The following is a 26,576-nucleotide window of genomic DNA, read 5'->3' as shown; positions in this document are numbered from 1 at the left end:
CAGATTAATGAAAAACCACTGCATGGATTTTTATCATTATATTAGATTTTTACATACACTGCCAACACACATTAATGTTCAAACCGCATGTAAACGTTAACTTAACATCCGATAAACCTTTTAAAATGTGCTGGAAATGTTTAAAAAGTACTGACAGTTTTACATTTAAATTCAACAAATAAAATGACTTTTTGTTTGCCTAATTAGTAAAACAATAACAGTACCAGTGATGTCCAGATTTTAAATGACAACATGACTGACAACTTATATGGCAGGTTCAAATATCTAATGTAAATGATCAAATAAAGCTTTTAAAATGTTTCATAAAAGGTAAACCTCACATTTCAGCCTTTAAGTCAAAAAGATAACTGATTAATAAATGATTATATGTATTTTATCTGCTTCATAAATCTAGATAACTTATCTAAATTGTTTAAATGTGTAGAATCCACATAAGCATGCTTTTCATCAACTGGTCAATATTCGGTCTGTTTTCTGGCAAGCCAAAAAACTGCACAAAGCTGAATGTAAATGTAAGTCTCTGTAAATCCACTGTATGACACTAGATGGCGCTTATGGAAAAGCTGAATTACAGCTGTTTCACGTGATCTCCGTGGATAAAGCAGTATTGCGATCAGAAACACTACTTTAAATATTACATGGAGAGAAGATGAAAACAAAAAAAAAACAAAAGATGTACATTCATATAACTAATTTGTTCATATTCATTTCATTTGTATACTTTCCGATTTATGTTTCTGCCGGTGGGTATCCAACCCCCAGTTGCCAAGTGAAACGCAGGGACAGTAGTTACCAAATACAAATTCTTTCTATGAGGGTTGCGCTTCACTAAAAAAAAGCTTTGATAAATACCTGTTTACAATAAACACTTATTCGCGCACAAGTTTGACGGCGTGTTTTTCCGTGAGTGCTCGATCATTTCCGTGGGTATTGGCGCCTATGCCATTAGCACCCTTTAAAACATCTCAGCTTTTCTGCCATCTTTTCACACAAAACGAAACTACTGTGCATGCTGTGTGTGAACAAGACTGTTACTTAAAACTGTGCTTTATACTGTACAATATTTATTTATCATCAGTTGTTCAAATCGCGGTAATTCAGTTATAACGATAATTAAAATAGGAAACAGTAATACTAATACTGACCGTGAGGAATTTTATCATAAATTTATGGTCAAACCAGTAATCGTTACATCCCTACACATGGGTTATGATTACAAAAATATGAAGTCTTTATATTCAGCAATGCATCACCCCAAAGCAGAGACTTAGAGCAAAGTCTGGCCTTGAGCGAAGCCTCTTCTCTTGGCTGCCTACATCTCCACCCTTCCTCTTCAGCGAGATGTGTGAGACAGCGTCGTGTCACCCTCGCACACACAAGTTGTGGTGGAACAAAAGGGCTGTGTGCAATAAGAAGGGCCCTGCCTCAGAAGAGTCTGCTGGGGGATGAAATGAGAAAAAGCAAGCAGCGAAAAGAGAAACATTTTTGAGGTGAGAGTTGAGACCTATGTAAGAATCACCTACATAGGTCAAGGCCAACTCAACGGCTGTAGTAAGACACAGGGCCTACAAAAACACTAAATTAATTTTAAGGAATTGTTCTTAACTTAATTAAAGTTCTACTATAAGTTGATACTTTGCAATCTTACATGACACTTGAAGTGTACTGAAGGCATTTTGATGCATTCTGTTTTTTTACCACACAAATCAAAGCCTGAACATCTCCAGAGTAGCTCTTAAATCAAACATGGCAACACTGACGTCAAAGAAGTTTGGCCACAAGACTAGCAGTGCTCCGATCAACCAGGTTCTGATCACTATCTGCTGATTATTGCTCCTTTTGATTCGATGTGATTGGTGAGCTTTAAGTGTAGTAGGCTCTTTCCTTATAAGCCTATCTGTCTGAACATAATATGTGACCCTGAACCACAAAACCAGACATAAGAATCAATTTTATTGAAATTGAGATTTATACATCAAAATTTATACATAAGCTGAATAAATAAGCTTTCCATTGATGTATGGTTTCTAAATATATCTAAATATTGAGAAAAAAATAATCACATTTAAAGTTGTCCAAATGAAGTTCTTCGCAATGCATATTACAAATTAAAAATTAAGTTTCGATATAGTTACAGGTAGGACAGTAACAAAATATCTTCATGGAACCTGATTCTTACTTAATATCCTAATGATTTTTGGCAAAAAAACAAAAAAAAAAAAATTGACCATTGACCAAAAATTGGCTATTGTTTTTTTCTCTCTCTCCCTCTCTCTGTCTCTCTATATATAGAGAGAGAGACAGATGTATGTATATATATATATATATATATATATATATATGTGTGTGTGTGTGTGTGTGTATATATATATATATATATAATTTTTTTTTATCAAAACACAGTAAAACCAGTTTTGTTATAAAATGCTATCACAATTTAAAATAAAATCATTTCTATTTGAACACATTTTAAAATGTAAGTGTAACATGATCCTTCAGAAATCATTTTAATATGCTGCTCAAGAAACATTTCTTATTTTCGTTATTATTAATGTTGAAAACAGTTGTGCTGCTTCATATTTTTGTGTAAACCATGACACATTTTTTTTTTACAATTCTTTGATAAATAGAAATTTCAAGAAGTGAAAATAAATAAATAAACAATGTACAAAAATATTTTGTAAAATTATTTTTACTGTCAATTTTTATCTATTTAATGTATCTTTGCTGAATAAGAGTATTATGTATAAAGTATTAAAAGTATGAAATGGAAAAAACTCTCATTAGAACATGTCTATTAATAATGCTACATGATAAAAAGAACGCTTCATATACACCATATGATCAGCAATTGGTACTTCTTCCAATTAAAAAAGAAATTCAGAGCACCATTACACACCCTTACACCCTTACCCTTACATTTCAGCATGTTCATCACAAAAGCAATCACATAATTTCAGGATATTTGCAATATAGTTCTACTTTCTCTTTGAAGCTTGACATAGTGGTCACGATAAAATTAAAGTTCTTCAAAATTCTTCTTTTGTGTTCCCCTTAAAATCAACATGAGGAAGAGTAAACAATGACATAACTCATTTTTGGGTGTACTGTTTCTTTAAGTATACCTACGGTGATGGCTGGGAGTGTATACTGGCTGTGAATGAATTCAAACAAACGCACACGTAGGACTTTCTCTTCATGGCTGGCACAGTCACCATAGCAGTGCACTTGGCCTTATCTCACCACACCCTTCTGACGCAAACTCTGCTGCTACTTCCCATAGCCCTCCCCACCCTAAAACACACACTCACACACAATAGTCCTAACATGCTCATTCCTTCACCTCCAGCTCTTTTACTCAAAAAAAGAAAGGTCTGTCCAGCATACGTGGAGAAATTAAGTTTCCTCACATGATGCTATAGCTTTGCTAATGTGATGCAAACCTCAATGTCTCAAGCCATTCAGTGTCCGTGAAGCAGATGAGTACCCAAGACAGGAAGGAAGAAGTTTCTCTCTCTTTCTGAAAGCCAGCTCATCTCTGCTGCAGAGCTGCGCCGAGAGAAAAACATCAAGAGAGATAGGGTGATGTCAACTTTAAAGGCACAGGGGCAAGCTGCAATTCCCTAGAACACACCTGAGCGCCTAGTCTACACTTCCCTGGAAGAATGTGCACGTTTTACGCCTCCCTCCTTATAATTAAGCTACAGTACAAGGCTAATGCAAATGTTCAGCATTTGCATACGCTTAAAGGGGGCTACAGGAACAAAGGTTCGACTCTAGTTTTCCAAATCACGTAATTTTCACATTCTGAGCAAAGGCTTGCATGCTGTTTCCAACATCAATAGTCACACACACACACACATTGAGACACACCCTCCCCACCCTGAGCACCCCACCCCCGCTCCCTCTTTTTCATTGCAGACAGTTTGGCAGAACTGCAGGGGTTGCTATGGGGACGGGATTCTTTCCCTGGTTAATGATTGTGCCGCAATGGTAGGGGGTCATTCTGTCACATCGCCTCTAATCTGGGGAGACATGGACAATATCCTTACAGTTCCATACCACACACACAAACACACCCCAGAGCCCCCACTCATCCAAAACCTCACCTCTAACTTGGCTTACTTCCTTTAGGTGTGGGAGCTAAACCACAGAACGTTGCACGTCCCCTTTAACCTCTCGCTTACAAGTCTCATTTTCCCTCCAGCCAGTACTCAGTGCCTCACTTCCTCTGCTTTCTCGGACAGCCGAATCCTCCTCAGGCTGCTCTCAAAGTAAAAAAAGACCTTGATTGTATCTGAGGGACATTCGTTTCTTCTGCCACGAGGAACATACATAGCCTCTAAAAAAAGAAGCGCCCCAAAAACTCCTGCACATTCTCAATGCTTTTGCTGAACTGTAGCACCATGAAATGAAAATTTGGGATGCACCAATACCAGTTCTTTCAAAATGAGTACGATACGGATACTTTCATTTTCACATGGTACTTGCAGATTACTGATACCTGTATTTTCATTGTTTTTGTAATTTTGTTTAAAAAATTGGGTGGAGAAACCAAAAGAGTCATATCACATTGGTATCAGTGCATTTACGTTCTTAATTTGTGTTAAAGAAACTAGTGTTGTCAAAAATATCGATATTTCGATAAATATCGATACTGAAATATCTGAACGGTACCAATACTAATTTCCCGAAGTATCGATATACCGATACTAGCCGAGCTGTCACTTTCACTTCTCTCCAAAGGCGCGTTGACAAACACCACACATGACCGCAGAGCCTGTCTCGTCTCATTCGCCCTGGTTAAATAGCCTAAGTGAAGCGAATAGAAAGATGGCGAGTGCAACGCCCCCGCAACCGGATTATAAAGAACACAGCAGGAGTGCTATCTGGAAATATTTTGGATATGAAGCAAATGAACATGGAAAACCGAAGGACACAAGCAAGCCAATATGCAAGAGTTGCTACAGAGCAGTGCTAACAAAAGGTACTAGCATGCGTGGATTGGTGATTATATGTGAATCCGGCATTAAAATCTGTTCATCAAATAATTTTAATGTATTAACCAGCATTTATAAACGAGCAATGCATTTGTTACAGTATATTTTAATCTTTGATAAGGGTAGGTAATAAAAATACAACGGACCAGAGCTAACATGATCCAATGAAAAAATATTTTTCATTGGATTTTAATTAGTTCATGTATTAGTAAACGTTTAAATTAACTTTTAACTAAGATTAATGAATGTTTTGGAAGTATTTTTTATTGTTTATTCATGTTAACTAATGTTAACAAATATCTATTACCATTAGCTTAAGTTCTAAGATTAGTTAGATAGTTCAGTTCATTTTAAAAGTGTGGTCTAAAAACAAACTAACAAAAAAAAAAAAAGTTTATTAAAGTTTGGCATTCTCTTGTAGCACTAGAAAGAAGATGAGACTCGACCTGCAACAAAAACAATATGCTCACAATCTACACTACCAGCTGTATTTGAACAGCAAAGAAAGTATGAAGGAAACTCAAATGAAGCTAAGAAGCTGAACAGGGCTGTAGCAGTGTAGTACCTCAAGACATTTTTGTTCATGTAAAATATACCTCATTGTCATGTCAACGGTTCAATACGTACCTCGGTTTTTAACCAGGGTTTTCGGTTCGGTTCAGTTCTGATATCTTGCAAAATCTTGCATGTTTTTTTTGCAACTAATTAACAAACTGCTCCCGTTTAGTATGGTTTAGTATATGTCTACTTAATTTTTCTTTTGAGGTATTATTTTTTGGATTTTTACGCAAAATAGAATGGGTTTCAGTCATACTGGACGCCAGAGGGCGCCCGTGTGCAGAAAATCCACATATGTGTCAAAGAAGCATCACTGATGACGTTCCCTTCCAGCTTCTCTAATTTGGATAAAGGCATCGCTATTGCTGTAACTGTTTAAAAACAAGATATAACATTAGTTTTGAATGATGAAATGTAAGGACAATAAACACTCGCCTGCAATAATATATGGTTTATCTGTGTTTTTCGAGCCGTCTTGTGTATTTTCATAAGCCATTGCTAATCGACATACATAGAATATGAGTATAGAATTTACTGTCTGCCTCATTCTGTGATAAGAATTCACATCAGATCACATAAGGAAGTTATTTCAAATGCTCGACTGATGTTGTGAATTAAAAACAGTTAATATAACTTTTGTTTTCATAACTCTTTTGTTGGACATGTTTAGAAAGGCTTATCATTGCATGTCATTAGAATGGAAGATGCTCTGTGTGTGTTGCTTTTTCAAATATAAGTGGAGAAGCATTTTCTCATCTCAGCAGGTGAAATCGCAGGCAAACATACAGCAAATTCCATGAGAAATAAAACAAAGAAGTTATTTAAATGCAAAACCGAAAAACCGCAATTCACAAGCGCGTATTGAACCGTGGATGTCGTACCGAACGGTTCTATATTGTCTTGAGAATTGTGACATCCCTATTAATTACTCACCCTCATGTCTTTTCAAACCCATAAGACCTTTGTTCATCTTCTGAAGACAAATTGAGATATTTTTTATGAAATCAAAGTGCTTTCTGAACCTGCATAGACAGCTACATTCAAGGCCCAGAAACGTAGTAAGGACATTGTTAAAACAGTGACATTTAGGGCTGGCGATATGGCAAAAAATTAAAATCTCGATTTTTTCGGAACTTCGGAACTAGCCAAATTGAAAATGTAACTACATGATTTAAAGTAACTTTTTCTTTATTAAGTCTCTTAAGAAAATTCTATTCCAAGTGCACCACACTTAAAGTTGCAAACATGATGTAAATGTTAAACTAATCACTTGTTAAATATCTTTGCAGAAAAGATGCATGAACTACAACTCTACAACTACAACTACAACAATCTTGTACAAACTTGTCTTATACATATTATATGTTCAGAAATAATACTAGGAAAATGCTTTAAAAAAAAAAAATCTCAATTCAAGGTAATTCAAATTCAAAAATGACTGAAGGTATAACACCAGTAGACTATTATTAACTATAAATGTAACCCTGGACCACAAAACCAATCTTAAGTAGCATAATATATATTTATATTTATTTTAGCAATAGCCAGAAATACATTGAATGGGTCAAAATTATTGATTTTTCTTTTATGACAAAAATCTTTAGGACATTAAGTAAAGATCATGTTCCATGAAGATAATTTGTAAATTTCCTACACTAAATATATCAAAACTTAATTTTTGATTAGTAATATGCATTGCTAAGAAATTAATTTGGACAATTTTAAAGGCGATTTTCTCAGTATTTTTTGCACCCTTAGATTCCACATGTTCAAATAGTTTTATCTTAGCCAAATATTATCCTATCCTAACAAACCATACATCAATAGAAAGTATATTTATTTAGCTTTCATGATATATAAATTTCAATTTCCAAAAACTGACCCTTACGACTGGTTTTGTGGTCCATGATCAAAAATGTTCTGTTAAAACAATGAATAGCAGCTTTCAGCCTGTCACCATGATGCAAACATGAAATACCAGATATACAGCAGTAGTTGTTCACAGGTTTTTTTTTTTTTTTTATTCGATTACGCTGCTTTTTCATTGTTTTTTTTTTTTTTCTATGTAAACAGTTTTGATGGTTGCATTTGCATTTTGCAGTGTCTCATGCATGTGATGGCACTCTAAAAACACGGCGCTCAAGTCAAAAGAAGTTCACTCCCATCTTTTTGCATGTTTTTCCTATTCCACCACCTGCATCGTATCTTTGTCAACACAAAAGTGCATTCTGTATGAATGGTGCCTAGCGATATGAGCACATCACATGCGAGTGGTTAATCACGTGCACCGATATGCGGTTGGATTTTTCCAAAGTCCCTTTAAGGCGAGTCATTTCACTCGGCGGCCATCTTTGAAACGCCTCTTGGGCAGGCAAGTGCAGCTCCTATCTATCTGAATGAGGAAACATCAAATTCTTCAAAATTTTTCATCAAGCTTATGGTTATATTTCATATTTCAAATCACCAAAACTGCGTCATAAATATTGTTCCTTATGCTCCAATAGCGTTAAAAAAAGCGTATTTTTCAGCCAAGATCAGCCAGTGCACATGCGCAATGCTAAGCGCACGTCTCAGAATGCTAACTGTTTCTATAGCAACCAGGACTTCTAACAGCAGCTGCAGTGACGTGATGATTTTACCAATCAACGATTGGCTCTTTCATTAAGAAGGCGGGGCTTCGCGGCCATAATGAGCATTGCATCTTTCCCTATTCAAAACTATACGTTTTATAAGTGACAAGTCTTGGGTATTCTATAGTCTTTGATCATTCTTTTCTCTTTACTGATAATTCTAACGTTTGGTAATATTTCTACTTAAAATCTTGATTCCTCGATTTCTAAAAAATAATATTCTGACAAAACATTAAATTCTAATTAATATATAAAATCAAGAAAATCTTAAGAAAATCACCCAGCCCTATCAGTGATTTAACTGTAATGTTATAAAGCTACGAGAATATATTTTGTGTGCAAAAAAAAACAAAAATAACGACTTCATTTAACAACATTATTTCAAACGTTTTTTCCATCTCTAAAATGACACCACCAAACCCTCTTTTTTTTCATTTCATGATTCACCACTTTTTCACCACTTTTCAGGATTCAATCAAAGTCCCACCCTACTTTTCTCACGGAATATCCTGTTTAACTTGGAAATGTGTCACATTACAGATGTAAAATGGGTTGTGAACTCTTCAACGCAGTGTTAAAAGTTGAGGACCAAAAACATGACCTCAAATTTGTCCTCTTTGCTCACTAACTTAATACTGAGGCCGTTCAGAACCGTGTGCTCAGTCAGTGAGCTAAAAATGGTGGATATTAATATAAAATATAGACTTATCAGAAACCAAGATGACAAGAAACAGTACAGAATGAAAGGGCAGATGGTAATATTGAAGTCAATGGTCCTAAAATTGTCATTTTTCAGAGCTCAAGCTAGGCCTGGATTATTGCATTTAGTGAACTGTCATTTCTACAGATGGCATAGAGGGCTGATTCATTTGCAATTTCCTTGAGAATATACAATTTCCCTTCCCTCTCAGCATGGTAAAGAATTTAGCTTCTTCTTATGACACTGTTCAGAAACACGTACAAAAATGTGAATGCTTTTTTTAATTAAACCCAAAGTACTTTGTTTTTTATGCATTCACAAGGGTATGCATACAGTGGACAAGATGAAAATTTCATCATCAGCACACCTACATTTTTTATGAACTAATTAGTTAGTCCACAAGTTGCCAAGATGTGGCCCAGCCTGTTTTTTCACATAAAAGAAATGGAGGCAACAAAACAACAACAACTACTGGAAATGCAACAACTGTGTGAGGGGGTAAAGAGACTTAAAAAAAGAGTGTTTAAAAAAAAGACATTTTATCGCTTATAACTTCTGGAAAGAAATATAGCAGACACTGGACAAGGATGAAATTTTGTGTGCATGCTATCAAATGCAATAAGTTGAAAGAATGGATGTATATGCTCAACATTTCTTTCAAAAAGTAGCTTAACTGTGGTCTTCAGGCAGAAGTAGACATTAAGTCCCAATTCCCAACACTGTCCAGTGAATAAAAGAAAAAACAGATCTACAGATGTAATGTTGACCGGCCATAGGGTGTTAGAATATAAAGGGATTTTACACCTGACTTAATTGTGAGTCTTTTATGATCCACTAATACAAGGTCATAAAAGACAAGCTGGACTGTCCCACCTGTATGTGTTTTCACACACTGTATTTAGAATAAGGCCTAAACTGAAGGTGTCAGTGGCACAATATTCTAGTATCAGCCTCTCTAACGTCATATGGTTAGCATTTTTGAGAAAAGTGTGGCGAGAAAGTGGGCGAGGGCAATGGTCAGCAAAGCATGTGATGTTGAGGCATTATCAACCATGTTGTTGACTTACCTCAAATATCTAATGAGGAAGTGCCCTACTACATATGATAGAGAATCAAGTTTATACAAAACAGAACACTGACTAATTTGTGTTGCACTTTTAGAACTAAGCTTTAGGACAGGTTAAGGGTGTGACGCTTAAAGTGCAGTCAATAACACGAGAGGCGATTTAAGAAAGGGAGTGTGAGGAACTGCTAGGCGTGTTCCGCTGCCACCCTGCAAAAACACAACCTCAGTCACACCCAGGGCCGACTGCACCCTTCTCCTAAAAATAACTGTGCTTAGGACGGTGGCAGTCCCTAACTGTCTCAACTCCTAAAAACAGATGCACTTTACATCACCCCCACTGGCTCGTTGGCATGATCAGTTTGCCAATGGATGCCTCAATGTATAACACCCTCCTGAAGCAATGTCACGCTGAGAAAACCCAAAGGATGAGACCTGCAAAGGGTAGCTTGACTGTTTAACCACTTTGACCAAAGTTTGTCCATAGATGTTAATGATTACCAGCTGTCTGGCACACCCAGAGCACTCTCTGTTCCTCCAATGATAATGCCTCAGTCCACTCACCTCCCTGACTCCGTCAATAACAACTCACGCAGGAGACTCTGCTCCCAAGAATGAGTTCAGCCACAGAATATGCTGTATTAAAGGCAAAAGGTGGTGTACAATTACATTAATTAGGTCTAACAGGTAGCTCTACAGAGGTAGAGATGCAATAGACCTCAGTCAGAATAGACACCACGCTGAATTTAACGCGGGTGAAATGAGGCTGTGCGAGATAGAAACACGTTCCATCAGCTAAACAATCAGTATAGTGTTTAAAAACAGTACAGTCCATTGAATACACTGTTCGCCTATCCCTTACAGCCTTGTTTTCATTCCTGTCAAAAATTAAATATGGTGGTAGTATCCTGACTAAGATCTATATCCTTAAACTGTGCCTTTGTAGAGAGGAATCAAAATGGCAAGATATTTGGCCATTTTAATCATATGTCAAATATTTTGTGCAAAAATATTAAAATATATCATATGTGTGTTTGTATAAACCAATTATTAAACAATTAATTACAATTATTATTTTTAAAAATGCATGTTTTGCAATGCAGTGGAATATATACATATATATATATATATATATATTTTTTTTTTTTTTTAATGGAATATAATATGTAAATTTCCTTAGTAATTACACTATTAATTGTGACCCTGGAGCACAAAACCAGTCAAATTTTTGGAAACTGGGTTTTATACATCATCTGAAAGCTGAATAAATGAGTTTTCCATTGATGTGTGTTAGAAATATTTGGGCGAGATACAACTATATGAAAATCTGGAATCTGAGGGTGCCAAAAAAAAAATTAAAATAAAAAAATTCCCCTTCGCCTAAGAAAATCACCTTTAAAGTTGTCCAAATGAAGTACTTAGCACTTACTAATCAAAAATGAGTAATATTCAATATATTTTCAATATATTTACGGTAGGAAATGTACAAAATATCGTAATGGAACATGATATTTAATTAATATCTTAATGATTTTCGGCATAAAGGAAAAATTGATAATTTTGACCCATACAATGTATTGTTGGCTATTGCTACAAATATACCCGTGCTACTTACGACTGGTTTTGTGGTCCAGGGTCACAACTGTTTCTGAATAGTGACCGATGTCTGGGCCGTCGCTGTTTACTCTGTAAACCAATTTCTGAAAGACGACCAACCAACCAATCAAATTGCAAAAATATTTTGCACATATTTTGCAATAATATCTCTAGATATCAGTGCAACCCATTAAAAGTTCTAGTACATACTTTCATGCAGCAAAAACAAATGAAACACAATTATGCACACTACAAATGTGACCCCCTCCTTACTTGGCATCATGGGATGTTCATGACAGTTTTCAGGAGCCTACAGTTCTAATTGAGTACAACCAGCTGCAGTCTCCTTTTAGACAACACACACTGATATTTAGCCCTTTAACAACTGAAAGGTGCTGACAAAACGCAACAGCATGTAGCATTATTAGGGCAGCGACAACATAAAAGAAATTCTTCATCCCATGCAATTGCAATGCTGCTGCCCCTTTAAGAAAGCAGCTAAGATGGTGTCTCTCCAGCGAGCTGCATTCGGCGCGCTTCCTTCCTGCCTTCGCTGCTTTAAAACAGCACTGCAGATAAGCGACGACTCTGACAGATGTGCCACACACCGACTTTGTTGCACAAGTATTTCAAATGCAGCAGTGTTATCGTTAGGAGGCTTTCGGATAAGCACGGGCTCAGAGCCGCATGCACAGGAGTGAAGTAATCAGCCAGCAGCTCAGATATTATCGGCTCATTACGGTTAACGGCGAGCAAAGCGAAACCGGGTTACTGCTCATAGATGAGGAACTCAGGCGGAGTCCTGCAGAATGGAAACCGGACAGCGACAGCCGTCAAAAGCCACCGGCTACGGTGCAAATGAGTCGATAGCGAACGATAAACGGACTTACTTTTTTGTTCCGAGTCTCCGTGTGCATCTCGGTATCTAAGCGGCGGTGAAGGGGTGGAGTGGAGGGGGGGTCGATCGGATCGGGCGGGGTGATATTTGAATAACACTGAGCTCGATGTCAGTTTTTCCACCTCAGTATTAGAGGAGAAAGGTGCGCTCGTTGCCTCGGCGGATCACAGAAATCATATCCCCGGCGTCGAGAAATAAACCCTCTTTCCGTCGCCCCGGTCGTCTTTCACTGTGTGTTTGTTGCCGTGTTTCAGGGTTGGGCTCGAGCTGTGAGTCTCTCCTCCGCCTCTCCCTGCTGCTGACCCCACCCTGCGTCCCCACCCCTTCACTGTGTCAATCACAGCCGCTGTGTGTGTGTATGTGTGCGTGTGTGCGTGTGTGCAGCCCGCACCAGCAAAGGCGCCCAACGCGCCACCACAATAATAGAACCTCAGAATCATCATCATCATCGTACCCTGTGTCACCTAACCTAATGACGTCAAGTTGCACCGGATGTTCAGAGTTGCTCAACTGTTGTGGTCTTTTTGCATGAGCTAGAAATGATGTCCCATATGATGCTTTCATTGTTTGCCTTGACTTTTGGCTTGTAACTGAGTGTGGAAGTTTACTTAGTTATAATTTGGAGACAAAAATGCCCCTAAAGTAAGCTAAAGCGTACAAAAACTTTTAAAGCAATGAGTGTTTTATAAAATTATTTTTTAGTAGGGCTGTCAAACGATTAATCGCATCCAAAATAAAAGTTAGTTTACATATTATATGTGTGTGTACTGTGTGCATTTATTATATATAAATGCACATGCATCTAAATATTAAGGACAAATATTTTAGATTATATATATATTATATATATATATATATATACACACGCATAAATATTTTTTATATACATACATGTGTGTATATTTATATATACATAATAAATATACAAACATAGGTATGTAAACATGGATGTAATTAATCGCAATTAATCGTTTGACAGCCCTATTTTTAGTCTAAAATGGTATGGCTGTAATTAAAATTAGATGTATAAAAACAATAAAAGTCTACGGAAAAAGTTTTCATACTGGGATCCGTAGGACCACTTAGGGATATTTAAAAAATTAAAATAAGAAAATTAACACTCACTGAACTTGATGTGGTTACCGTTTCATTCTGCATTTGTGGAATTGAGGAGATTAACAGTGATTATTTTATTTCACTGGCAGTCATAGTTTTCAAACAGTAATTAAAAGATAAAGGTAACCTAAAACCAAATAATAGAGATCACCAATTTGGACATTTAAGTGCAATTATTTATAGGAAGAATGTCCTTTTTACAGCATTGTACTAGCTCTCACACAATATAAATGTGTCCCTTGCAAAATGATCCCTTTATTTGTTGAGTCATTGACATAAAAACATGTACATGCCTCTGAATTTTAATTCATTTTCTTACTTTATATTTTCCCCTCATGTTTTAAATCTATATATCAGTAATAATCGGGTCTTAATGACTAACATATTTCTTTGCAGATGACTGTAATGTTCTTTTCCCGATTTTTAACTACATTTCCCATAATCCTTTTAACCTACACTTCCTATGACAAATGGAAGCCTCCGTACAACTGGAACATGAAGCGGTGAGGGACAAATCTCTTGTGAGAGAACGTTCAAATGCTTTTTAACATATTATTTACCGGTTGCTGGTTTGGTTTACGGTGTCGGGTCAAATATGGTCCTTCTTTGGGAAGTCTGCATTGACTTTTGTGAGGGGCTCACAACGCACCCGGGGATGAAATGTGCAGAACAACCCAGCAGGTTCGGGCTGTTATGTTTAGGGACTTCTTTAAAAATAAACTTTAGCCACTTCTTTCTAATGTTGGGATCCTTTGGGAGGCAGTGCAGGGTTGCAGATGTTATCCTACAGCCGGGAATAGCAGTGTTTGATGAATTTATCTCACAAATACACGCCGACTGACTTATTTGTTGTTTGATGTGGAGGAATGTTGTTTAAGTGTGAGTGGGCGTGCTATAAATATGGGCGGACATATGTTAATTTAGGCTGTGATGTCAACATCAAGATGTGTCAGGCACTTTATATTAATTCATCAGTGAGTCAGACACATTATATGCTTCAGGGCACAAAAGAAAAAAAGCCAATGAGCAGTTCATAACAATGTATGACTTTCTTGTCATTTAAAAGGTATTTTTGTGAATTTTTGAGCAACAATAAAAGTACATATATAATTATATTTATTGAAATAGGCATACATTTAAAACTAAAAGTAACATGTTCAGTATAGTGGTCAGTAGGTTAAATTTAAAGCTGTCATCGCAAAAGTATTACCTTTTCCGTTGGTTTTAACTACATTTCCCATAATCCGCTTCACCTACACTCACTTCCTATTGAAAACAGGAAGTTAAGGGTGCAATGGGAAACATGAAGCGATAGGGAGCAAAGAGCCTTACAGTGTACGGTTTGTGTATGCGAATGACATTTAATATCATCACCCAACTTTTTCACGTGTAAAAGACAGTAAGCAATCTTACTTACGAGTTGCGAGTTTGGTGTCGGGTCAAATATAGTCGGCACTCTCCCTTCCTTCAATAAGAGCTTACTTGCATAGCCTGCATTAAATTGTGACAGGTTCACAAACGAGTCCGGACTGAAATGCGCCGAACAGACTGTTAATGTAGGACTGTAACGATCAGGAACGTCGGTATAGAGAAACTTCAGCCATGCGTTTCTGATACTGGGATCCTTTGGGAGGCTGTGCAGAGACACGGGCTCGATCCTACACCCAGGAATGGCACAGCGTTTGATGGATTTCCCCCACATCTAGATAAGGACGAAAATAACACTGCGCTCTTCTTTTGATCATTAGAAATAATATTAACCTCCTTATAGTTTCTCCATGACTGGGCGGGCCATAAATGTGGGCGATCATATGTTAATTTGCTCATGGCTGTGACGTCAATACCACGGCGGTTTCTGGGTGACCTGTTTTTATCTATAAATGGGGTTGCTAGGGTGGAAGTTTTAATCATCACTCACTGAAGCAACAAGGGAAATCTTGTATTTCGTGAAACTGCCTTTTTAAATGATGAAGTGTTCACATTAGTTTCTGTGTTTGTAAAACTAAAGAGTCGTGTTTGGTGAGTCTGATGTATTTTTCATTCTGTGAGAAGTGACAATCAACTATTAAAGTACAATTATCAAACTCAGAAAAAGTTGAACAACCTACTCAGTTTGATACCGCATATGAAGTCTTAAATGACTGAGGTATGCTACTTGCAAAGCATTAGGTGTGTTCGACTTAACGCAGCGCTGCGCAGTTCGATCAAATTCTGACTTGAAGCAGTGCATGCCGGTTAGAAATTTTGTCCGACTTGAGGCGGCGCCGACGCCTCGTGACTGTCACGTGTGGCATCAAAGTACCGCGATAGCAGTTCGAGAGCAGCCGACTAACTCAGCCGGCGCAGTTTCTTCAGAGCGGCTGCAGGAGCTCTGATGACCACATGGCTGTTTCACGATTGGCCAGATTCACCGCATGACAACGATCACGTGTGTTTTGGGTTTATTCTAACATCCTCAAGTCCGATAATGCTGACAAATCTGCGTTTTTAGAACAATAAAAGTGTTTTTACTGTAGTCGCAATGTTATATTGAGTCAGATCTATCATAAAACACGGATAAAAGCATATATGACCCCACTTTATTAGTATTTAAATAGTATATGTTTATGTTGATCATTATTCTTGTTCAGATGGCGCTGTATTAAGCAGTATATGAAACGTGTTTCTGTTGCTCATGAAAACACTTTTGAAAAGTCTGTGTATTTGATAAATATTGCATTTAATTCACTTCATCTGTGATAGAGCACGCAAACACCGCGAGAGCTTCACTAACGAGAGTAGAAAGTGTCCGACTTGACGCCTCCGTTTTCAACTCCGCCCCCGACTGCTCTCGGCTACTCTCGTTGATCGCCATCTGTAGCCGTAGATGAAGTCGAACACACCTATTGAGACGCTTGCCTCCTTCGATTTAAACTACATCTCCCATGAGCCTTTCAGCTGAAGCTTACTTCCGGTCGATACAGGAAGTGCGGCTATAGTGTAAACATGAAGCGGTAAGGGAGGATTGCAATGTGTCTTAATGTTTGATTTTGATTTGAGACTACTTGCATATTAAACTGTGACTGCATTTGAATATGGGAAGACTTATTCCTTCAGTGGCATATGAAAAGAGCCGATGTCTCTCGTGCTGATAAAGTTAGTAACATAACTAGCTGATTACGATACAGATGTGAAGGTTTATTGATGAAGACAAGCGCTCACGTTTGCGCAGTGTGTTATTTGTTGGTTAAACGTGCCTGCCGTTTTTATTTCTACCTGTACGTAATGATTTAATGTTAGATGTGACCCTGGACCACAAAACCAGTCGGAAGTAGCACGGGTATATTTGTAGCAGTAGTCAGAAATACGTTGTATGGGTCAAAATGATCGATTTTTCTTTTATGCCAAAAATCATTAGGGTATTAAGTAAAGATCATGTTCCATGACGATATTTAGTAAATTTCCTTCCGTAAAGTGATTTTTGATTAGTAATGTGCATTGCTAAGAACTTCATTTGGACAACTTTAAAGACGATTTTCTCCATATTTAGATTTTTTTTGTGCACCCTCAGATTCCAGATTTCCAGACTCAAATAGTTGTATCTCGGCTAAATAGTGTATTATTCTAACAAACCATACATCAATGGAAATCTTATTTATGTATAAATCTCAATTTTAAAATCCAGGGTTACAGATGGGTTAGGAAAAAGGTTTCCTGCAAGTGAGATGCTCTGTTTAATTTAAATATTTTTTTTTCTATTGTATGTATGTTATTATTAATGATTTTCATTAATAATAAATCATTTATAGTTATTATTAATGGTTTCCATAAGCTTAACTTAGAGACTGTGTAGAATATGTGTAGGACAATTAAATGCAAATAATTAAAAAATAAGGAATTTAAAATGAATTGCTACTATTTACATTAGATAAAACAAGCACTTAACTTCACAAATTTCTTTTACCTTTTAATACAATATATATATATATATATATATATATATATATATATATATTTAATGGAATTAAAAAGCAGTTGGACATGTTCATTTCAGCTGCTCATTTACTATACTTCATGAACACAGGAGTGCAATGATTGCAAAAAAAAAAAAAAAAAAAAAAAAAAAAGCCAAATATTACAAATTGTAATATAATGTATCAGCTAAAATGTGTTTACAAATCATGATAGTGTTATGGATGTACTGCCTTTAATTTGTGCTGTTGGAAAAATATATAAAAAGAAAATATAGTAATAACCCAAAAAAAGAAGAAGAACCAGAAGTAACAAAAATGAATAAACATCTGGATGCATTTGGGGTGGGGAGAATTTAAAGTTAATTGTATTTTGGATGAAAAGGTGAAAAACAGTTGACAGAAATGTGTTTTTTTTTCTTCTTTCAGGATTACTCGTCATGCCTGTAATGATGTGCCCATCCCTGAAGAACAGGAAACAGAAGGCCAAAGACAGCTACACAATCTGCTGCTACAGCAGCTAGATACAGATGTAAACATTGACCGGTCAGTTAACTATTACTGAGAATTTTGATGGATTTTCAATTAATTTTTAATCAGGTGCACACGCACATATATAGCAGTAAGTTGGTTTGGTTTGTAATGGCTGTCTGTGTTGGTTATTGTACTGAATTATGTTTTTTAAACAACAAATTGGTTAATACTTCTATCTTAATATAATTAAATTATTATTGTTTATTGTAGGGCTGTAACGATAATCGCACGATGTCGTGAGGCACGTTTAGTCAATGAAGCCGGTACTTTGATTAGTAGTAAAGCTCCATCACGTGCGTTCAGCTGGAGCGGCAAGTAATACGCAGAGCCGTAAAGCACTGACAAGCTACGCCATAATCGCGATTCGCCTCACGACTTCGCGCGATTATCGTTACAGCCCTAGTTTATTGTGCATATATGTTTTCTATTGGAATATATTTTAAAATGTAAATTATTCCTGTGATTTTAAAACTGAATTTTTAGCATCATTACTCCAGTCACATGATCCTACAGAAATCAGTAGAATTTTTTCTGAACAGCAATTATCTAAAATAGAAATCTTTTGTAACATTATAAATGTCTTTATCATCATTTGCTAAATAAATAATAATATATATATATATATAATTGATCAAATATAATTGATAATTATAATGTTATTGTATTTATTAATTATTGTAATTATTATGTAGATATAGATACCCACAAATTAATGTAAATATTTAAGAGAAATATGTAATTTATGTACTAAATATTTGTATTTATATATAATATAAATTATAAAAAAATAATAAATACACTTGTAAATATTTCTTAAATATGTACATACATGTGTTTGTATTTATATATTCATAATAAATATAATAAGCTTTCTATATCAGATAAATGCTTTCTATTCAGCTAAAAAATTTACTGTTTAAAATATTGATGATAATAATAATAATAAGTGTTTCTTGAACAGCAAATCAGCATATTAGAATGATTTCTGAAGGATCATGTGACACTGAAGACTGAAGTAATGATGCTGAATATTTTGCTTTGATCACAGGAATAAATTACATTTTAAAATACAGTATATTCAAATAGAAAGCAGTTATTTAATTAGTAAAAACATTTCACAATATTATTGCTGTATTTTGGATCAAATAAATGCAGGCTCGGTGAGCAGAAGAGGATTATTTAAAAAAGATTAAAAATCTTACTGTTCAAATCTTTTGACTGGTAGTGTATATATATCACACATTTTCCCGTTTATTTATTTTAGGTGTGTTGCTAAGAAGAAATGCTTTGCTCCAGCAGCAGTATACAAGCCTTTTGGGGAACAAGCAGCTGGTGTAAGGAGTCTGTCCCAGTTCCAGGCCTTGCAGGACGGGGATCAGGAACTGGCCGCTTTAAGAGAGCTGGGTCTTACAGATGCTGAAATAGAGGTGTGGAGATGCAGGGATCAACCAGAAAGCTCTTGGAAGGTCTGATTACACTTACCTTAATTTTAATCTTAAATTTAGGATCACATGTTCTGAAAGTAGAGATTGAATTGTAAGGATTGTGAGAAATATGAAGGGGGGAGAATGTCACTCAATGAAATATGACCCAATTCATAATTTTCTCAGGACAGAGGGGTTTGCGTGGCACCTGAGGTGAGGAATGAGCGCCTGCAGGCCATCCGGAATAAAATGGCAGCACATGCAGAGCTGCTGTCCCGTCCTCAGCGGTTCTCAAGCAGTCGGCCACTTTCCCGTAGGGAGATGGAAATCGAAAAGGCTCTTTTTCAAGGCAGTGACCGCTGCAGCTTTCTCACTGCCCTTTACCATAGAGGTTGAGAGAATACTGTAATACTAAGTAATTTTACCTTTAGGCACTTTTTGTTCCCATTTGAAACTGTGCTGTCTTTTACTTTCCACAGAGGAAGAGTCGCCAGTCAGCCAGCAGGGGGAGACATCTGCCAACGCAATGGACCATTTCTATAAAGACTTCCTTGAAGACCAGAACAAAAACAAAGAGTGTTTGCCTCAACCAAAAATTGCCACTGATATTCAGTGTAAATCACCAATCTCTAAAACAGACCAAACACCCACAGTCCATGATTCCAGCCCGACCAAAGATGAACACAAATGCACAGAACCAAGCCCTGTGTCAGACACTGTTAGCCAACCACAGTCTCAAGAAAAAATTGTTATACCTATGAAAGTGACATTAAGCCAGTCCATCGGCACACTAAGTGCAGCTTCTGCCCAAGGCCGTGATGGGCCTCTCACAGTAAGTGGAAGGATAGAAGAAATTTCAGATGAAGAGATCAAGAAAAATCGGGAGACAGAAGAGGGCATACGGAATATTCCTCGATTTAAGAGCTACCAGAGAGGAATGCCATCTAATGTGAGTATGGATAACAGCAACATAACTGCTTTAGAAATGTTACAAAACAAATAACGCATAAGATATCTTTATAATATAATACAAAAATTAGAAGTTGGGTTATATTATGTTGTGTCATGCCATATTATATATACACTATTTTTCAAATATTTGGGGTCGAAAAGTCTTCACCGTCACATGATACTTTAGAAATCATTCTAATGTGTTGATTTTCTGCTCAAGAAACATTTCTGTGTTGAAAACTGCCCAATATTTTGTGGAAACAACATTTTTTCTAAATAGACAGTTTAAAAGAACAGCATTTGTCTTTAATTTTTTTTACAATTGTCTTAAAGTCTTGCTGTCACTTTTTATCACTTTAGCGCATCCTTAATCTTTAGCACATTAAAGTAATTTCTTTAAAAAAAAGTAATTGACTCAAATTTTTGAATGGTCAAAAGTTTACGTACACTTGATTCTTAATACTGTGCTGTTACCTGAATGATCCATAGCTGCTTTTTTGTTTAGTGGTAGTTGTTCATGAGTCCCTTGTTTGTCCTGAACAGTTAAACTTCCCACTGTTCCTTTACCAACAATGACTGTATGATTTGATATCTATTTTCACTGATGCTTCAGAAGGAAACTAGATGCATTGAGAGCCGGGGGTGAAAACTTTTGAACAGAATGGTGATGTATGCATTTTTCTAATTTTGCCTAAATCTATATTTTTTCACCTAGTACTACCCTTCAGAAGCTACAAAAGATACTTACATGTTTCCCAGGAGACAAAAAAAAGTTATATTTACCCTGATCTTCAAATTCAAAAAGTTTTCACCCTGGCTCTTAATGCCTTGTGTTTCCTTCTGGAGCATCAGTGAGTGTTTAAACCTTCTGTAATAGTTGCATATGAGTCCCTCAGTTGTCCTCAGTGTAATATGTGTAAATATGGATCTCAAAATTATATAGTCATTGTTGGAAAGGTTTTAAATACACCAAAATGCTGAAAAGGCAAATAATTTGTTCAACCTAAAGGATTTTTCTGAAGAAAAGCGTGCAGTTTAACTGTTCAGGACAAACAAGGGACTCATGAACAACTATCACTAAACAAAAAAAAAACACAGCTGTGGATTATTCAGGTAACAACAGATTTAAGAATCAAGTGTATGTAAACTTTTGAACGGGGTTATTTAAAAAAAAAAATCAACTATTATTTTCTCTTGTGGACTATATGTAAATGTCTTTTATGTGAACTTATTCAGGTCAGTACTAAATAAAAAATAACATGCATTTTGTATGATCCCTCTTATTTTGGTAAAATAATTAACATTTTGCAGATTCTGCAAAGTGTATGTAAACTTTTGACCTCAACTGTATATGTGAAAATACTTGACATCGGAATACACTTCTCTTTCCTTCTTGTGTGTGTAGGTCCTGTGCGTGAAGAATATGAGTCCACGAGCATCACTGGCTCAGATGGTTTCTCTCTTTTCGAGGTTTCAGAAAGACGACACACAGCCCATTCTGTACCGCTTGCTGACTGGCCGACTCAAGGGCCAAGCTTTCATTACATTCCCTGGTAAGATAAAGACTTATACAGGGCTTAAATTCACTTTGCAACATGTTATATAATATAACAGGGGTCCTCAAATAGCAGGCCGCATTCCAGTTCTGGACCCTGTCTTGAATCCATTGGTAGCACCGTTTGTACTAATTCTTTTGCCGTTTCTATGGATTAAAGTAAATAGCATGTCAAAACAACAGATCTGTACATACCACAAGCACTCTGTCATTTATTGTCATGATCTTTCAGTGCTATATCTTTTTTTATTTAGAGCCAAACACACTTCATTTAAGCCATTTCTGCTCCATGCACATTGCTTTTTTCTGCCATAAAGTGCTACTAGAGCTATAGATGACTTGGTTATTTTAACATTGGTTGGTACCCACTGTGTTGCAGAAACAAATTTCAGAAACTTCCCCATCTCAAATTTTTGCTTTTTCTAATATTTAGTCTGAAGAAAGATAAACATGTATAGTGATGTAAGTCAAAATATTAAATGCCGTGGATGAATAATTACTAAGTAATCCACTATTTTGTAGAGGGGGGTCAAATTAGCCAAATTACAGGGGGTAAAAATTACTTAAAGATGGCAGCATCATGATGTTATTTTTACACAGAGATTGGTAGGTCTGTTAGCAAAATCTGTTGACTTTAGCAATCTTTGTCAAGTACTGCTCACTGCAGAGCTGAATGGCCTCCAGCTCCCCCTCTCTGGATGTCTAGCTTCACCTCTGTATGAACTAATGGATGGAGTTATGTTTAGGATAGGGTAAGGGGTAGGGTTAGGGTGTGGTTAGGTGTCTATGTCCACCCATTACCTCCAGCGAGGGGGAGCTCCAGCTCCAGCTCCTCCCATTTTGCGCTGGACCGAGCACCCTCTCATCTTTGTTGCATTATCTGTCAATGGTGACCATTCAAAAATAAGGGAAAGAGCACTTTCAGGTTTATTCTCCAGAGTTTGCATGTCTGTAACGCAAGCATTATTAAAGATATTTCAATGCACTTTTAGATATTGGGTCCAAACAAAGTTCCCTTTTGGCGTCGTCATTTTTAAGGCCATATATGGTTCAGTTCCATACATAATGGAATTTCTGTCTGGCTCCTGGAGTAAATTATTAAATGGACTACTTGCACTGAGCTTCATGACGCACTTCCATTTTAAAAACTTACAGCTCAGTTATTTCTGTTTATGTACAATTTCAGTGCACTGTAATAGTCTAGTTGACTTAAATGCCTAATAAAATGAGAGTTCGCAGGATGATTTCAAATTTGGAAATTTTCAGAGACACCTGAAGACATATTTTGATGATTACTGTGTACAGAATTGTCCAAATTCAACGGAACGTGAAGTTTTAATCCAACATAAACCGTTTTGAAAAAGCGGTGGCTGGTAATCATAGGTGATTGTTCACCACAGGGTGTCAGTGCTCTATAGTGGCCTATTCGAGACGCTGCATGTTGTGAGATTTGATAAATAAGATCATAAAGAACCTTTGTTTATCTGTTTTAAATATTTTAGTCACTATTCTGTGTCATATTCTGTCATCATTTCACTGTATATAGCCTAATGCCAAAATATGAATATTCAGTAGTCACTCTGTCAGCAGTTACTGCAAATTCATTCAGCCATTTTAAACAATGGAATAAGCAGTATATGGACTCGGAATAAGAGCACCAATGCACATAAACAAATTAGCCATGGTTTTACGGCAAATAAAACCAAAAGTTGCAATTGAAGTTAAACCATATAACCACAAACCAACTCTGGTTTTACTACACTGTCCATAGTTTAACGATGGTAGGCTATTTGTAGTAAAAGTGTTGTTATATAAATGGTAAAAATTGAAAAAACATGGCACTTTTATCAGTCAAACTCATTTAAATTACATTCATCAGGTACGAAATATGGTCAGTAAAAGAAAAATACTGTTCATGGGAATGTGGCAAGTTAGTGGGGAAATATATTTATTTATTATTCAGAATGCACATACGGAAGAGAAATATATTTATAGTAACATTTCAGCAGGTTAAATCGGATTCATGTTAACGTAGAGAATATGATTGATTTTTTTTTTTTTTTGAGAAATGCCAGCCCTAAAATGTAGTAATAATCTGCATTCTAATGAGAAACGCTGCGGTGCGCTGAGCACTTGACTGGAAACTCCTGAGCCGTAACAAGTAGAACGCAGAAGTAGTTGTGCAAGTAGTCCATTTTATACATTTTCAGTGGTCAAAAACCAGAAGTGGCTCACTTTGCAAAAATATGACACTTCCTTTTTTTAAAAGAGGAATGTCTCAAGAACAAATAATGTTGAAACTAGAGATGTATCTTGTTTGATTCCTCCGGAGATCAATTAAGAGGAAAATATAGAGACCGAACCTCTTGGAACTTAAATACCGCTGTTTTATAACTGAATTATCTTCCTTTTTGTGTTTCACAGACGTCAAAAGTGCCCAAGCAGCTCTAGACTTGTTAAATGGCTACAAGTTGCTTGAAAAGCCACTGATCATTGAGTTTGGCAGAGAGAGAAAAAAAGAAACAGATGCACAGACTGATGGACCCTCTGTAGATCCCAAAACCCATTCAATAAAAAAGGACTAAACACCCTGCAACGAGAAAACGGTATTTAATAGGCATTGAGTATTTGTAAATATTTTTTGATTAAAAAAACATTTTAAATGATGAATTTCATGTGCTGTTTATTTTAAAATGAAGTCGCGCTGTCAATCTCAGTCTGTTCTCAAAACAAGCGTCTCATAAGATAAATGTAATTCTTCGGTTCACCAACAGATGTCACCATTTCTCCATTACTTAATACAAGAAAATGCAAAATTTGAAGACAAAAATGCTATGATTACACATTAGTGTTCTAGATTATATTCCAGGATGATTCTACAATCACCAGCAGCAGCGTAAAACTGTACTCTAACTGTTAGCATGTGTAGACGCTTTCACTTCTGGTTTTCTGAAATGCATACAAGGTTGTGCTAGAGGTCAATGAACCCTACATGTACAGGACTATACAAAAGAGCCAATTACATTTCAGTGTGTTGTTTGCTACTCTCTCTTTCCCACAGTTACACATTAAAATGAGGTTAAAATCAATGCAGTCGAGTTTCATCTGGAGTGCTTCAAGTGCCTTCACTGTAAATCATTTGTTTAAATGATAACATCACCTCAACGTGATAAATTACACACAGCATATTGTTTAGAATGTGTGGTTGCCAGCACAGAATGAGGACATTTTGGAGTTCTTAGTGAGGCAAAAATTACTCATTTGTAGTGTTTTTATGTGTTTTTTCTTTAGAACAACAAATACTTGAGTAGGAGTTACAGGGGCTGCCATTCAATCATGAGCACAGCCAACCCTAATGATATGCAAACTTACATAAGACTCATTAAATCATTTAAAAAAGTACTATATTCTCTTCTTTATTCTTTGTAAATCAGGATGGTCCTATTACTTTCAGCACCTACATTCATAAAAAGCAATCTTCAAATTCCAATTCATTCTCATCAAAACATTTTGGTTCATATTGTAGATCCCTCTTTCCCTCTCCCTATTTTGTATTATGATCCTCATGAGTGGAAAAAAAGAACTTTCATGTAAAATGGTAGCAAAAATCATTATAAATGCTGCATTTAAGAACATATTAATTATTTGCTATACTATTTGGAAAATAATTTGATGTAGTAGCAGTTTTCAATCAGAAACTGGTAAATTTCCCAATTAATTACAAAGAAATGACAAGTAACACATTATATTAAACATTATTTTAACTTTAATAATTTCTTGTTCTGATTTACAACTTTTATTTATTTATTTTTGCAGTGTACTATGGACATAAAAACGAATATGGCATAATGCCAGATTATTTAAAATGAACACCAGAAAGAAAAATGTTGACCTCTTATATGTATATTTTCCTTAACACACTTTTAATTTTAACAAAGTCTTAATGCTAATTAAACATATTTTGCAATAGTTTGTCATTTTGTATACATTACCAGTCAAAAGTTTTTGAACAGTACGATATTCAATGTTTTTTTTAAAAGAAGTCTCTTCTGCTCACTAAGCCTTCATTTATTTAATCCAAAGTACAACTAAAACAGTAAAATTTAGAAATATCTTTACTATTTAAAATAACTGATTTTCTTTTTATGTATTTTAAAATGTAATTCATTTCTGTTATTTCAAAGCTAAATTTTTAGCATCATTACTCCACTCACTTAATCTTTCAGAAATCATTCTAATATTCTGATTTGCTGCTCAAAAAACATTTATTATTATTATTATGTTGAAAACAGCTGAGTAGATTGTTAAAAAACTTTTTATATCAGATAAATGCAGATCTATCTTTCAAATATTGATAATAATAATAATAATAATAATTAAAAGTTTCTTGAACAGCAAATCAGCATATTAGAATGATTTCTGAAGCATCATGTGACACTGAAGACTGGAGTAATGATGCTGAAAATTTTGCTTTGATCACAGAAATAAATTACATTTTAAAATATATTCAAATAGAAAGTAGTTATTTTAAATAGTAAAAATATTTCACAATATTACTGCTTTTGCTGTATTTTGTATCA

At 35.8% G+C, this 26,576-nt stretch overlaps 2 protein-coding genes across 7 annotated transcripts in view; one reads left to right on the top strand and one right to left on the bottom strand.

Moving 5' to 3' along the window:
- klf8 (Kruppel-like factor 8) overlaps positions 1-13,156 on the bottom strand; it is a 46,193-nt gene extending 33,037 nt beyond the window's left edge. The window contains exon 1 of one of the 2 annotated variants that reach the window (XM_051092639.1): positions 12,459-13,156. Coding sequence is in view for 1 of the 2 variants with exons in the window: in XM_051092638.1 (XP_050948595.1) it covers positions 12,459-12,485 (27 nt within the window). In the remaining variant the exon portion in view is untranslated. The remainder of the gene's footprint in view (positions 1-12,458) is intronic. The other variant, XM_051092638.1, reaches the window with a different exon arrangement.
- Positions 13,157-14,018: 862 nt separating this feature from the next.
- Positions 14,019-25,368, top strand: rbm41 (RNA binding motif protein 41). 5 transcript variants are annotated; one of them, XM_051092633.1, is made up of 7 exons: positions 14,019-14,085; positions 17,962-18,078; positions 19,331-19,532; positions 19,677-19,881; positions 19,970-20,439; positions 21,847-21,994; positions 24,421-25,368. In XM_051092633.1, the coding sequence occupies exons 1-7, from the start codon at positions 14,078-14,080 to the stop codon at positions 24,579-24,581; spliced, it is 1,311 nt and encodes a 436-aa protein (XP_050948590.1). In that variant the 5' UTR covers positions 14,019-14,077; the 3' UTR covers positions 24,582-25,368. The 5 variants fall into 5 exon arrangements, with proteins under 5 accessions (XP_050948590.1, XP_050948591.1, XP_050948594.1 ...); XM_051092634.1 differs by lacking the exon at positions 14,019-14,085 and adding an exon at positions 14,138-14,263; XM_051092637.1 differs by lacking the exon at positions 14,019-14,085 and adding an exon at positions 15,647-16,575.
- The last annotated feature ends 1,208 nt before the right edge of the window (positions 25,369-26,576 follow it).

Source organism: Labeo rohita, chromosome 21 (assembly GCF_022985175.1).
Source record: "Labeo rohita strain BAU-BD-2019 chromosome 21, IGBB_LRoh.1.0, whole genome shotgun sequence".
NCBI classification, from domain to species: Eukaryota; Metazoa; Chordata; class Actinopteri; order Cypriniformes; family Cyprinidae; genus Labeo; species Labeo rohita.
Note: the sequence above shows the minus strand (reverse complement) of the source record. Positions and strands in the feature narration are given on the sequence as shown.

Coding starts and splice junctions, on each gene's coding strand:
- rbm41 (XM_051092634.1), top strand. CDS start 14,178: ATGGTCCTTCTTTGGGAAGTCTGCATTGACTTTTGTGAGGGGCTCACA. Junction 19,533..19,676: donor AACCAGAAAGCTCTTGGAAG/GTCTGATTACAC, acceptor TAATTTTCTCAG/GACAGAGGGGTTTGCGTGGC. Junction 21,995..24,420: donor AGCTTTCATTACATTCCCTG/GTAAGATAAAGA, acceptor TGTGTTTCACAG/ACGTCAAAAGTGCCCAAGCA.